Genomic DNA, 14944 nt, shown 5'->3' with positions numbered 1-14944 from the left:
AAAGAAGAAAAGGGAACTGTCCTGTTCTAGTGAAATCCTTTTTACTTTTACCCCTAGTAATGAATATTTTACCCTGACCTGGATAGCTCAGGTGACTGATCTCATAAGATCTTGGAAAATAAGCAGGGTTGGCCATGGTTAGTAAATGGATGGGAGACCTCTAAAGAAGACCCAGGTTGCAGAGGCAGGCAAATGGCAAACCACCTCTGTTAGGCTCTTGCCTTAAGAACCCAGCAGGGGTCACCATAAGTCTGCTATGACTTGACAGCACTTTTAACATAAACACTGTACAGGGATTAAAAACCAACAAAACTGGTAATTTATTGGTTAATTATTAAAAAGCAGGAAGCCTGTACGTCACGCAGGGCTCTCCTGGAGTCACCAACGAGCTGGTACAACATCCTACAAACACTTTGATTCCAAAATAATTTTTTTCAGCCCAGCTGAATATTAGAAACAACAATCATCACTATTGACAATGCCCAGTGTTTTCTGACACAATCACACAACTTTTGTTATGAAAAAAATAGATATCTATGTACACCATATAAACATTTATATCACATAAATTAGGAGCAAGAGGAAGCTGTTCATGGGGCACTGCCATGCTTTCTGGAAACTAAGATTTTTCCTCCCCACATTAAGAGGCTGGAGAAGAGCCAAGCAAAGGGCTTGTGTGGGCCGTGCCCTCCTAAGCCATCTAAGATTCACAATGACCTCAGTTTGAGAAGCAAAGTCTGGCCAAATCATTTCTGCCAGTCTGCAGCTGGTCCAACCACCACTCCAAAGCGGACATCCATGTCCCCAGACCCTGGTATCACAGTGGCAGATCCCAGTTCCCCATGCACAGTCAGCTGCAGCATTCCGTCCAAGTCAGCGGACCGTTTGATGTTCTGAGAATTGGCCTTCAGGACAAAACAATGGCTGAGAACGGCCCGTTCCTTCTGCCTGGTTGAGCTCAGCACAGGGCCTTGGACAGCCAAAGGCGTTGTAATCCCATTCAGAATCAAGAGCAGCCAGAGTCCAATCATGACAAAATAATAATGGTTCACAATAACCTACTAGAGCCAAAATATCAGCTGTAATTACCTGCGCTCTGGCTGGGAGCCAGCATGCACACTTTGCCCCATGAAGGGGCTGGAGTCTAACACACACTGCTTGAGGCAGCAGCTTCAGGGCTCAGGGCCCACATCAGTGCATTGTGCCTAGAACTAGTCCTCTGAGCACAAGTAGGCCAAAGCCAAGTCTAGGTATGGCTCTTGCAGCTCTCTTTAGCTTCTCTCTTGCACCTCTTCCTCCTTCCACCCACTGGAGTTCTTCCCAAATTTGTACACAAGCCGCCGACCATCCACTCGCTCTAAGATTTCTCGCTTGTAGTAATACCTGAGGGAAGGAAGGAGAAAGTCAGGGCCTTATGCAACGGAATTTTAGGAAGTCACAAGGAATTTTGGGTGATCTTTGTTAGGGGTGGGGTGGGGAACAAATATAATAAGGGGGGGGTCCTTCAAGGAATAGGGAAATATTTTGCTTCTCTCAGATTTGTACCCCACTTTTCTTCTGAAGTGTTCAAGGTGATGTTGGTTGGTGTTCCATTTTATACTCAAAGCCACTGCGGCATAGTGATTTACTGTGCAATCCTAATTTGAGTTATACCTTTCTAAATCCAATGAAATCAATGGCTTGGCAGGATGTAACTCTCCTTAGGAGATACTATTTAAAAAATTGGCATTGCAGTGGTGAGACCTGAGTTCAAATCCCTGCTCAGGCCATCACAAGCACACAGTAAAGATGGGATGATAATTCTCTCGTTTCAGCCTAACCTACTGCTCATGTGTATATGGAGGGAGGGGGGAATAGGATTGTTCAATCCATGTATTTTCCTGAGGGAAAGGTGAGATCCAGGTAGGTTAGGCAAAGACTGTGACTTGTTCATGGTTATCCAATTCATTTTGTAGCTGAGACTTTGTGGCTGGGGACTGGAATCCACAGATTTATTTTGTTGTCTCCTATGCCAGAAAGACCCTTCCAGAAAACTGACATGGTACTAATCCTTCAGATCTCTCTTTATTGGGTAAAATAATTAGTATAGCCTTACACACCCTACTTAAACTAAGACTAGGTGCATGCAACTGCACTGACTCCCATCCGCTCCTTTTCACCACTGATGCTCCCATCCTTCGTCTTTCTCCTTTGTTGTCCCCTCACAGTTTAAGTGTAGGTTATAAGTTCCTTAGGGCCCCTCCTGACCGCCCCTCCCTTTATTACTCTGTAAAGGCCTATTAATGTCCTATATCCCTATATAAATATTTGCCGACAAGCACATCATTGGCCTTTGTTTAGAAAAGAGTTGAACAAAATGTCCCAAAGCTGCGCTCCCTGTATACCGTGTTACTATTTTTTAAAAGCTCCCCCCCCCCCCTGCATCTGCATCATTGCCATGACACCCACCTCATGGCCCGGCTCAGCTTCTCATAGGTCATGCTGCTGTTCTTCTTCTTCTGCCCCCAGAGCTGGGCCACCGCTTCAGAGCGCAGGAACTTGAAAATGCCTTCTCGCCGGTCTTCCCATTTCAGCAACCCCTCGTTCATCTCTGGGTGAATTAGGATGTCCCGGATAAATTCCCACAGGTGGATGCCTCTTGGGGCTGCTTATTGAAAGAGAAGAGGAAGCAAAGAATCATAAAATGTCCCCCATTTAGGATCTGCTGTCTAAATGCTGCAAGAAGATGGTCCCTAGACTTTGATTCCCCTGCCAGGACAAGCTGGTGCACAAGTTTCTACAGGTGTCAGAACCCAAGGAACTTGGCTGGGCAGCCAGGCCAACTCTGCGCCTCCTTGGAGACAGAAGATTTGCCAAGCAGCTGAGGTGGTGCTATTCAGCCCATCAAGAAGCTAGATCCCTGTTATGCAGGGAGGCCATTTGGCTTTTCTCACTCTGGAATACAGGGTGCTAAAGGAGTCATTGTGCCTGTGTGCCATATCATGTTTGTGAATCAGTGGTTTGGGATTGTCACAAGGTACAAAGTAGGTGCTAGAGGCAGCACTTATGAAGCAGCATACAACATGAGAGCTGGGCCCCAGGAGCCTCTGAAATGCTACAAAGAATGCCAGGGCCAAAATCTTGGGCCACAGGCACTGGCACAATGTCTTGAACTGTTCCTGGACGAGAATGGGACCCACGTACAGTGTTTGCTCTTTTTGGTCTCCAAGCAGTCTCTGTTCTCCTTGCTGACTTTCCTAGGTCGTCCCCTTTTCCGCTTTTTGAGGTCTTTCTTATAGTCACCTGCAGGAAGAGGAGAAGCAAGATGCTTATAGCCTTATTCCCTGGAGGATGTCAAGGACCATCTTTTCTTGCCCTATGCCCCCATGCGCCAATTATATTCCTCAGGTTGCCACCTTTTGCCCACCCCTTTGCTTAAGGCTGCCAGCTTCATATCTACAAGAGCTTGCTCCTTCTCAATAGTGACTCTTGCTATACGGAGTGGTCTTCCTGAGGAGGAGGTGAGAGGCACACCTTCCCAGGAGGGAAAGTGCTCTATTTGGCCAATCCTTTTGCAAGGGAATTCCAGGATTTCAGATGAAGGCATTCTCTGGGGTTTTAGTCACAGGTTTGAGTTTAACTATGCTTTAATTATAAATTGCAAGCCCCAAAGGGTAAAATAGTATATAAATATTTTAATAAATGAATATAAACAACTAGCCCAATAAACCAAATCCTTTGTCCAAATGTGCCACAGTAATGTCTTCTCAGATATAGGCATTAACTAAATAGTTTGTTTTCACATTCTGTCACTAAAAAGAATAGCTAAAACCAAGAGAACTAGGTACAAAAGCAATCTACATTTATATCCATCCCAATCTCAATCAGTTTCAATTTGCTGTGTTATCAAAAAACAAAAGAAAACCCCAAAACCTTAAACTGAAGTTTCTTATCCCAGATATCTTTGTTGGTTCCTTGTCATTTCATATCCCCAACTGCTACGGAATGATCTGGTTGCCGTTTCCTTTCTATCTTCCCCTGCCTGAATTCTCAGATATAATAAGTTTCTAGATTAGCCACCTCTACCTTCTGTGCTGGCTACTGTTTTGTTGCTTGTAGTTAAATAACTTCTTCTAGTTCTAAGGGTCAAATGATTAGCTTTCTTTCTCCTAAGTCCATTTTCCCCACTAAAAGTTACTCCCCCTCTCAAGCTGTTTTCTTCCCTATGAAGAGAGAAGTAATTGGAGTTGATTTTGAGAGGGAAAATTTTATCCCAAGAAGAAGAATTTAGTAGTTCCTCCCTCCTGCTAGTGCTCTACCCCCACCCCACCCCCCAGCAGATCTTCATTACAGAGGAACAAAACATCAGGACAAAGCAAAGCCTAACTGTATATAATATGTGGTTTGGCTCCTTAAGTACAGATCTGCCCAACCTATCTGAGTCCTACTTGAGCAAGCAGCGAACATATGTACACCTGTGAAGCCCTGCTTCCTACAGAAATGTTACTAGGATTTAACAATATACCAACTAGATTTTCCAGGGTATGATCTTTCAAGAGTCAAAGCTGGATATCTAGTTGGTCTCTAAGGTGCTATTAGACTTGAAACTTGTTCTTCTACTGCAGACCAACATGAATCCTGAATCTATACAGAGCATCTGACCAACACAACCTAACTTTATGTTTGCAGACAGCAAACCTAGAACATTCAGTCCACTGTTTATTTTCTAAAATGCTGGGGGGCTCAAACTGGTGGGAAGATAATGCTTTCCTGGATGCCCTTTCCTGAAGTTCCACCCATAGGCATGTTCAAAAGCTAGTTTACTACTTAATCTGTTCTAGGCCTGATCCCTGGCATTCCAACCAGATCCAGGAATTTAGATATGGTGAGCCCACCGTAAGATTAACCCTTTGATACTAGATAGTTCATGTCTTCTTTTCTAGATGCCCAAGAAATTGCTTTTTTAAAACAAAAGAATAAAACGAAAGCTCTTGCCCGAAATATTAGAAATCTCTTAAGATATAGCAAGCTCTCATTTTCCCTCAGGATTGTTTGTCTGGTCCCATGTTCTTGGTAGGAAAGACTGGACTCTTTATTGCCCACCTGACTGGCTTGCCTTTGCTGATGCAAATCACTGGGTAGTCAAATGGTTTCTGAAGATACACACACAGACTCTCTTACACACAGGCTCCCATTGATAAGCCAACATATTTCTCACCATCAGAAAAGGGACAGTGCTTCATATCGATGGGGTCCAGATCAAGATCACTTCCACCGGAGTCCTGAGAGTGAGGGCTCTGTGACATAGTCCCTGAAGAGAAAGGAAAGCAAGTGCAATCTCAGCCACTGCAGCAAGCAAGGTTTGAGAAGGTTCTCCTGAGTGCCCTCTGCTTGGAGAAGGAGTGAGGAAATCTCACTCTGTCATCCCATTTCTAGGACCGAGATCTTCTTGTTCCTGGGAAACACAAGGAGCCTGGGTATAGCCCACAAGGTGAAGCCAATGGTTACCAGGATGACCACTGCTGACAGGAGCAGAGCTTATATCTAGCTGGGCCTGTTAAGACCAGGCTGCCCCCTAGAAAACTGAAGCCAGAGCTTTCTGAGAGGTAGCAGAAACTGAGAGGATAAGGCAGCCATACCTGTGAGAGACCCAGAGCTGTCTGGTGACATGGCCCCAGAGAAGTAGCCAAGGTCGGGCTGTGAAAGAAAGTTTGCCAACTTCATTTCTTCCAGGTACTCCTGAGAGCAAGAGTTTCCAAGTTCTACAGACAAAGATAACAAGTAGGGAGTTAAACACACAATCCCACCCAGAGCATGGGCAACCACATGAGAAAGAGAGAGAGGGAAGCCAAAACTCACCTAAAGAGCTGGATTCCAGAAGGGATTCTTGGGAAGCCTCTTCGCTCCTCAGCACAGACATAATCCAGCCCAGTTCATCTGGGACTGAAGCTGCAAATGTGGAGAAAGATATTATATACCTCAGGATTTCAGAGTAAGATTGAGAGCGATCAGTACAGATTCTACTCCCTGCCTGTCCAGGGACAAGCTAAAATTTGTTTCCCTAATTCTCTGAACTGTACTATCAACGTACCAAATACCAAAATACCCTATGATGGTCCTTGACAAATAGGGACCATGGACTCTTTTGTCTTCGTACAACAACTGGATATGCAGAAATTCAGCAAGTGAAGCTTTTTCTAGCATGGAGACAAAAGGATTGCAAAAACTTCACTGAGTGGATTTCTGCATCTTTGGATGCTGTTACAGGCACATGGGCTGAATCTGTCATAAAAGGTGGCAACCCCACAGTGCATTTACAGCATCTCCAGCCTGTTCCTGTGAGGCAACACAGCCCCTAGATTTGGATCTGCCCACTTCCCCCTCTCACAGGATCCCACCTCAAGAGATGACACCTGCACTCACTGATTTCATGCAAGCGATCATAGAGCTCGTCGCCAAGGGGCCCAAAGATGAGTCCCAGCTGATCCCGTGTGTATTGGCAAAGGGTGTACCCATCCATGTTGCAGCAGGAGAAGTCAATAGCACTGGCATCGTACTTGTTCTTCTCCACATGGTAGCTGATCCACTCCAGGACTTGAGACTTGCTCCAGCAATGGGGCATCTCGCCATACCATGTGGGTTTGCCTTCAGAGAGGGGAGGGAGGAAAGAGAGGGCTTAGTGCAGCAGGTGCTTTGCAGGTCTAGAACACTCTGCTGCCTGAACAGCACAGGGTGCGGCCCGTTCATCTACGCACAAGATTTATCTTGCTTAGTCACTATGGTTAACACGTACACCTGTCACCTGTTCTCTTATCTCTGAACATGCCCCTCCCCACCAAGGTGAGGTCATTCAGGACAGCAGTTTCTCAGCTCCCAGCTTAGTCAGTCATGCCTCCATTAGAAGCCAGCAGTGGCAGTTTTAGCAACATCTACTGTCCTTCCCCGCAAAGGGGGCTCTTTTTCACCATTGAGAAGGCGGACTGGAGAAATTGCCAGCAACACTTCAAACCACCCATAATCTGTGTTGTCTAAAAAGAACCTGCCCACCGCACACTACTTGAAAGGCAGCAGCCTCTCCTATCCCTGCCAAGTCAGTTTTTTAAATAAGAAGTGTGCCCCATACTTTAAGGAAGGGAGAAATGGTAATGTGAATAACAACAATATTAAATAATATAGCCCAATTTAAGGGTTCCAAACTTTCCCCTTACATTATTCTACTAGTAGTTAAAGGGATTGCTCAACATTACTTGAAAGAAGGGCAGACGAGAAGCTCCCACAAACCTAGGAGCTACCCACTATGCACCTTGTTCAAGGCCATGTCTCTCACTACCCACCCAGTGTGCTCCTTGCAAAAGCTAGGCTGTACTGTGCTGCCATCGCCCCATTAAGTGAAGTAATGCCCTCCAGGCCCAGTTCATCAGTGCACAACACATTCCCTGGAGAATATAAGTTGACCATTGCCCAGATCGCCTTGCAGCAATAAGCCCTCGGAAACCTACCGGTTGTTTCCGCTGGCATGTGTATGTTAGAGAGTGGAAGAGGAAGGTTGTCATCATCCCCCAGGTGGGTCAGCAGGTCTGGGTCCGGAGGCACTTCCTCTGGCTGGTACATGGCGGAGATGTAGTTGGAAAGGAGGTTGCTGATCTCACAGGACCCAGCCATGGGACCTTCTGCTGGAAGTTTTAAATTGTTTAGATGTTGGGGGGAAATCCAGCCAAATCCACCAGCAAGAACCTGCCAGCACAACAACAATAGTTTATTCTAGTCATAGGCCAGCAAAATAACACATACAATATCAAAAATATTTACATGAAACCATTACACAGAATATATAAAAATAGCAAATATAATCCATTACATCAGTGCTGAACTAGAGCAGATTCTAGCAGCTGTTTCAGTACAGTATAGACAGCGTTATCCCTTCTGAGTTTGTATTAATCAAACACAAAATGCACCAGTTTTGCAAGTTGCTTCTGATTTCCAGCAACTCCTTCAGATTCTTAGTAAGCCATCAGTTTCCTGATGGCTGGAATGTCCCCAAGATTCACCAGAATCGGAGACGGACTTCCAAACACAGAGCCACAGATTCTAGCCGAGGAAAGTATCCCCATAATAAAAGAACGAAACAATATTCTAGGGTGATATAAAAAAATGTAATTTGCTCATTGTCCACAGCTAACCCTCTGCTTGGCATTAAGAGAACAAACGTCAACTATTCCTCTTTGGCCTTTCAACAATCTTAGATAGTACAGTAAAGTTTTCTTTTAAAGGCAAGAGAGAACGTTTTGAAGAACTACAGAAATACTCTGCCTATCAGCCTTTAGTAATCACTGATGGCTCAGAGACTTAGCTAACAAGCTTGAATTTTTATCTGCTTTTTTTTTTAAAGCATGAACCACAGCCCCAAACATAGCACATTCTTGGTGTCTTCTAAAGCTGACAACTTTGGGCACCTGATCGTATGCCCAGCAAGCCCCTTAACAAATCCACGACAGTGGGGCTGTGACTCGATACTAGAGCACCTGCCTTGCATGCCAAAGACCCCTTGTTCAGTCCCTAATATCTCCAGTTAAAATGACCTCGGACAGCAGGTGATCAGGAAAGGCTCCTCTCTTTCTAAGGCTCCAGAAACTCAGTTCCAGCCAAGGTAGGCCATATGGAGCTAGACAGTCCAATAAGGCAACTTCGTCTGTTCACCAGATGCTCCCAGATGGTCCGAAGGCGCTGCTTGCTCAAGGTGATCTCTGAAAGAAGTCTAGACTTCGCTGGATCATCCCTGAACTCACCACCAGCCATGCTCTACTGCAGAGTCAGCTACCTACAGATACTAAATTGCAAGATTTCAAACCTAAGCAGAACCAGCGCAGGCCCAAGATATTGGTTTCTTCTGTAGCAGAAGAGAGTCCCTTTGGAGTTGCTGGTAGCAGTGCTGGGTTACGCGTTCAGATCTGTTCTCAGCCCTGAAGATCACCGGATGACCTTGGCTGGCCTCTCCTATCTCTCAGCTAATCCACTTGACAGGGTTGTTGTGAGATAAAAGGAAGGGGGGGTACCACACACACTCTGCCCCGTGCTGCTTTTAGGAAGGGCAGGACAATGAAGGAAATAACAAGAAGCTGGGGGGGGGGGAGAACATTGAGGGGGAAAGTCAGAAAACAGAGCCGGGAACTGCGGGGTGCAAGTTTTTCTCCAAGTCCATAAAAGTGGTTTGGCTGGCTCAGGCTGTGCCCCACCTAGTCCAGCCTTCTCTTTCCAACCCGGGACAGTGACTCTGAAAGAGTATACGCTCAGGGAAGGGGAGAGAGAGATAAAGGCCGTGGTTGTTCTATTGTTTGTCCCCATTTATTTTTTAAATTTAATTTCTACTTCATTTGTACTCCACTTTCCTCCCCAATGGAGGACCCAAAGTGGCTTACATTCTTTTCACCTCCATTTTACAACAACCCTGCGAGGTAGGTTAGGCAGCAAGCTTTCGTGGGAGGGAAGGGATTCAAACTTGGGCCTCCCAGATCCAAGTCTATCGCTTTAGACACTACACCACGTTGGCTCTCGCCTTCCAAACGTTTGTGTCCCAGAGGAGCCCTTTACACGTTGGCAGCCCCCCAAAGAAGAGCGCTGACCACCGATCAAGCACAACTCCCTCCCTCACCCCCCTTTGTTACCTACCAGGTAGGCGCTCCTGCAGCGGTTAATCCACACGGTAGCCGGCCGCGCAAGCCGAGTCCCAGCGAGCTCTCGCCGCTGGCTCACCTGTGCCCTGGTATTTGTGACGCCCCTCCCCATACCTGTCCCTTTATAGGGCGTGTCCCGTAAGGCGATCTCCACCTCTAGGGGAATTCCGCGGCCAGGTACTCGGCTCCCGCCCCGGGGAATTTGCATAATGTGTGCCATCTGGGCCCGTGCCAGCTTACCTTGCCGGGAAATCTAGACTGACAGTTTAATCATTACCAAAGAGCTGGCAGGGCCTGTGCCAGTTTCACCCAGGACGGTGTTTTTCTGCCTTTCGTATCGCCCGTGTTTGCTCATCAAAGCAGAGAAACTGGCCCGCTTCTCCCTCCCCGGCCGAGAATAGCCCTGCGCCAGCGGGGCTGTGGGGGCTGCGGCCCGCGGCCGTCTGACGAGAGGACCCGAGAGCCAGGGGCGAAGGGGGCATGCGGGATGCCCCGAGGGCCAGGCTTCCGCTCCGGTGGCCTGCAGGCTCCATCCCACCCCATCCCGCGTCGAGGCTCGCGATCAGCTTCAGCACCCGGCAGCCCAGCAACACTTCACGGATCTGGCTTTAGATCTCGACCACGGAGGGCACAGTTAATGGGCAAAGGATGTCCAAGACTGGCTGTTCGTTTCCCAGACTAACGTGGCTTCTGGGATCCCTCCCAAGCTGCCCACCGCGGAGTCCTTTCTCTGTGCCTCTGCATGCCAAACGTGTGTGTGTTGGGGGGGGGGGGGGGGGTACCTGGCTTGGGAAGAAGATGCTGCGCTAAACAAACCCAGGGGGCTCTTCCTGGGTTCCGAGCAGACGGGAACTGCTGAGCCTTTGCTTGCTCAGCCACTGCAGAACTTTTCTCAGCCCCCTTCCCTTAATATTGTCAGAGTAAATTAGGATGCAGAAGAGAGGCATTTAAAAAACCAAATGTGCATTCATCTTAACTTGGGGGGCGGTGGCAGGGTTAATTCATTTCACAAGCAAGGGAAATGCAACCCACCCACCCACCCCGCCACATACACACAATGATGTAAATATGCTTTGTGAAAAGAGCTATTGTCTCCCTGCTTTCAATGGGACATACTCTCTGTGCTGGGCCCTGCCCTGCAGATGTGTGTTGTTGGGGAGGGGCAACTGTGCAGATGGTTCTGAGCTGGGCTGATCTCTGTCTTGCTTTTGGTGACTGGTCAGCGAGGCTTCCAGGCGGCTGAGCTATTTACTCACAACAACCTTGTGGTAAGCCCAACAGCCCACCAAGTAACTGGCCTAGCTGGCTGAGCCAGAGGCATTGTGCACGTCACACCCTATTGACGTCAGACATTCATTGCATGGCATTTCTGAGAATGCTGTCTGGCACTGGGTTTGCCCCAGGACTCTGATGCCACTCAGCAGGCACTAAGTCAAGATGGCAAATCCCCCCCCCCCCACCCTCTGGCATTTCCCCTAACAATAACCGTGCATAGATCTTTGAGATTAGCAAGGTCTTGGATTGGCAAGGTCTTTAATGAGTAGATCTAGGTCATTGTTTCATCTTGCACTTGTTGGAACAGAAGTCACACCAAGGCCTGTAGAATTATCCGCTCCCCCTCCCATGGGTTTTTGTGCTTTTAGCAGCTGCATGTCAGACAAGCATTCAACAGGTTCAACTTTTCCAGCATGTGTCAATCACAAGCTGTTAAAGGCACTGATGTTGGGTGTGTGTGTGTTAATTTAACAATCCGGCCTCAGTTCTGAGTTAGAGAAATAATTACTTCTCAACAACACTTCTGCAGAATGTGATTGTATGAACAGAACAAAGGTGATGACCTCTAGATAGGATGTTCACATAGGAGACTCCCCTGAAATCTGTATAATTTACATCATAATTCCTAAAACATTTGCTTGAAACTAAATGTGCTATCATAATTGTCACCATACCAAGAATAATATTTACACTTTACAGCATTTGTAAATGGGAAAATGAAGCCATTAAGTCAAGAATGACAGAGTCTAAGCCGCCATGGTTGTTGATAGATACTCAGAATGAAAGCAGGGTAGGGATATGAGACTGTGGGTCTTTGACTGCTAGGACCATATTTTCTTTAAAGCCAGCAGTCCAAATGGCAGGAATTGATCCGGATGTTTTAGATCTGCATAACTGTAAACATTAATGAATGACAGTGTTTCTGGTTTCATAACAACTTCAAAGAATTTATTTTAAAATTTGTACTTCTTAGAAATATGTGAGTGATTCACTTTATATTTATACAACAGTGTACTTTTATGGGACATGTTTTGAAAGTCCCTGTTATTGGATCCTGATCATACAATTGTTTCCAAAGAAGGGTTAAAACCTTTTGAGTGACAGCATTTCTTTATGCTGAATAAGCAGCAAAGTCTGTCCTCGCTTATTTCTTCAAATTGGACTTCGTAAGGTGAGCTGGTAAATTTGGGCTGGACCATCTGCTATGGTTGTTGCACCTCTGAAGTGAACAGCTTCTTAGCATCTCTTCTCCCATCAGGGATGCCCACAATGTAGAGTGGCTTAAAACTATGCCAACAGGCTGGGTTCCACCCCCCCCATCTCAAATATCTTCTGGCAACCTCCTGACCTGCTCTAAATAGCTTTGAGGTTGCTTCCCTCGTTAACACCCTATGGAACCCTTTGTCCATTCCTTGAAGATGGTTCAGTTGGTAAGAATTTATTCAAAGTCTTTATACAAAAGGCTGGATTTAGCCAGCCGATCCTCTCTTCCCCAGTTCTCCTGCTTACTACAGCCCCCATCCCACATATTTTTTTGCCCATGTAAGTCCCATGGTCCCAAGCACAGCCTCCTTAGTGGTCCAAGAGGACCCCTTCCTCCCTCTTCAACCAGCAGAATATCTGGTTGGATACAACTCCACACCTTTGCGTCTGACAGCAGACCCTCAAGGCAAATGAAAATTAAAAAATGATGCAACAAATAACGTTTTAATTTTTTAAAAATCGCCCCTTGCAGAAGTGCTGAGCGCACAGCCAGGATGCACCTGGGAGCTTTTGCATCCTCAGAGAGTCCCTTGGCCATGGTGATGCTTCCTGCAGAAAACTTTTCTCACTATAGCAGCACTTGCAACCAGTTGGCCGGAGCCTGCTGCTTTCTTCCAGGGTCAAGGAGTATATGAATCATTCGGGTTTTGTTGTTGTGATCATGTCAGCGGTGGCTGCTCATACCGTGATGCTTGCTCCAAGTTTCCAGACTCCACAATCCAATTTGCTAAAAAGAGAGGCAGGTGCATCAAGAGAAGCAGCCATAGACACTACCACCATCTAGTGGCTGGTATATTTTCCGATTGACCAAGATCCCTATAGGCTCAAAAGGAAGCAAATATGTGAAAGACAACTTTGAAAATAAATACATTGGTGGATGGGAGCTACCTCAGCGAGCCAGCAGCCTCAGTTTCATGCGAAATAGCGGGGAGGGGGTAAGCTGCCACTACACCCAAGACGGCGTTGGCCACCTGCTCTTCCTCCCTTCCCTCCTCCATTGTAGGGGTGGGGGGACAGGCCTGCTTTTTCCCCTCCTGGTCCACCCCTGATTTCCACCTACTTCCTGGGAAGCTTTGACCCTCCCTCAACATGTCCTGCTAAATCAGTTGATAAAAGCTGTGTGGTTCTGGGGGTGAAGGGAGACAGGATACTTAGTTTGGAACCTGAGTACAAAGAAAAGGGTCACCGTGAATGCCTTCCTTTCTCCCAAGGCACATTTTGGCTACATAGCTTATTCTGACAATCAAGTATAGGAGGAGAAGGTGCCGAGTCACAACTGACATATGGCAACTCCCATCTACGGGGAGTTCCAGGCAAGAGACAAGCAGAGGTGGTTTGCCATTGCCTTCCTCCACATAATGACCCCTATTTTCCTTGGTGGTCTCCTGTCTAAATACTGACCATGGCTGACCCTGCTTAGCTTCCAAGTTCTGTTGAACACGGGCTAAGCTGGGCTATTGGTTAATTTTCCATAGTTTATGGCTATGAATGGAAACATGTTTAACCTAGTAGACATGAAGCAGTAATCAGATGGGTTTCCCACTGCAATTTGGTAAATTTTTGCTTATTTATTTATAGCACACTTTCTCCCCAAAGGGGATTACAACAGCCCTCTCCCCTCCTCTATTTTATCATCACAACAACCCTGTGAGGTAGGTTAGACTAAAAGTGTGATTGGCCCAAGGTCACTCAGAAAGCTTCTAAGGGCAAAACGAGGATTCAGATCTGTTTCTCCCAAACCCTAGTCCAACACGCTAGCCGCTATGAGAGCCAGAATGGCAATCTTCCCTATTGTTTGAAGCATGACAGTTGCCTGTTGAACTTCAGTGATCAGTGGGCACCCCCATGCTGACAATGTGCCTCTTGCCACACTATAGTATGTGTCTATGGGGAGCAGTCACTATGTGTTCTCTCACTGCTAGCAGTACTCACAGGCTTGCTATTGCTGAAGGTCTCAGAGAAGTATAAGACCTGGTTTGAAGAGGGCAAGGGTGGAAATGAACAGTGCTGCTGTCTAATAAGCACCCCTGCTCCTACATGGATTCCAGATTATCCAGTATTATGCTTCATGCTAAGGGCAGAGAAGCAACAGTCTTGGCACAAAACACCCACCAACAGATAATCAGGGCTTTTTGTCTGGGAAAAGAGGTGATGGAACTCAGTGGGTTGCCCTCAGAGAAAATGGTCACATGGCTGGTGGCCCCGTCCTCTGATCTCCAGACAGAGGGGAGTTGAGATTGTTCTCCGCGCTACTCAGCAGCACGGAGGGCAATCTAAACTCCCCTCTGTCTGGAGATCAGGGGGCGGGGCCACCAGCCATGTGACCATTTTCAAGAGGTTCCAGAACTCCGTTCCACTGCGTTCCTGCTGAAAAAAAGCCCTGGTTTTGCTACACTGGCTATGCAGTCCTAAGCAGGGTCATGCTTTTCTAAACACATTGATTTAAAAGTATATAACTTTGTTCAGGCTTGCACTGTGGGCCCCTAACCTGTGGCCCAAGGGTGCTGATGTCAGTCCTCGCAACAAGCATATTCTGCAGGGCGGTTCCATGGATCCCTATGGCTCAGTGACTCCCAAAGCCTTGTGTTGAATTACATCAGTTAGATATTAGTCAAAGCAAACCATCCCCACAGGTAAAACCTGAACCACCGGCTTGGACTTCAGTTCTGTTGTATCAAGACAGATTTGGGTCATCCATGCCAGATTTCGCCCTGGGCAAAAGGGTGTACACAGACCAAAAGTAGGACAAGAGACTG

At 46.8% G+C, this 14944-nt stretch overlaps 1 protein-coding gene across 3 annotated transcripts; it reads right to left on the bottom strand.

Moving 5' to 3' along the window:
- Window positions 1-296: 296 nt before the first annotated feature.
- On the bottom strand, window positions 297-9756 carry ELF3 (E74 like ETS transcription factor 3). 3 transcript variants are annotated; one of them, XM_054979978.1, is made up of 9 exons: window positions 9646-9756; window positions 7479-7713; window positions 6403-6624; window positions 5839-5928; window positions 5619-5741; window positions 5198-5290; window positions 3184-3282; window positions 2449-2647; window positions 297-1383 (listed from the first exon to the last, which is right to left on the bottom strand). In XM_054979978.1, the coding sequence occupies exons 2-9, from the start codon at window positions 7639-7641 to the stop codon at window positions 1272-1274; spliced, it is 1101 nt and encodes a 366-aa protein (XP_054835953.1). In that variant the 5' UTR covers window positions 7642-7713; window positions 9646-9756; the 3' UTR covers window positions 297-1271. The 3 variants fall into 3 exon arrangements, with proteins under 3 accessions (XP_054835953.1, XP_054835954.1, XP_054835955.1); XM_054979979.1 differs by having other exon boundaries at window positions 2449-2644; XM_054979980.1 differs by having other exon boundaries at window positions 7479-7652; window positions 9646-9734.
- Window positions 9757-14944: the final 5188 nt, after the last annotated feature.

The sequence above is a fragment of the Eublepharis macularius genome, chromosome 5 (assembly GCF_028583425.1).
Source record: "Eublepharis macularius isolate TG4126 chromosome 5, MPM_Emac_v1.0, whole genome shotgun sequence".
Taxonomy (NCBI): domain Eukaryota; kingdom Metazoa; phylum Chordata; class Lepidosauria; order Squamata; family Eublepharidae; genus Eublepharis; species Eublepharis macularius.
Note: the sequence above shows the minus strand (reverse complement) of the source record. Positions and strands in the feature narration are given on the sequence as shown.

Coding starts and splice junctions, on each gene's coding strand:
- ELF3 (XM_054979978.1), bottom strand. CDS start 7,641: ATGGCTGGGTCCTGTGAGATCAGCAACCTCCTTTCCAACTACATCTCC. Junction 2,648..3,183: donor GACCAAAAAGAGCAAACACT/GTACGTGGGTCC, acceptor TCTTTCAATAAG/CAGCCCCAAGAGGCATCCAC. Junction 1,384..2,448: donor AAGCTGAGCCGGGCCATGAG/GTGGGTGTCATG, acceptor TCCTTCCCTCAG/GTATTACTACAAGCGAGAAA.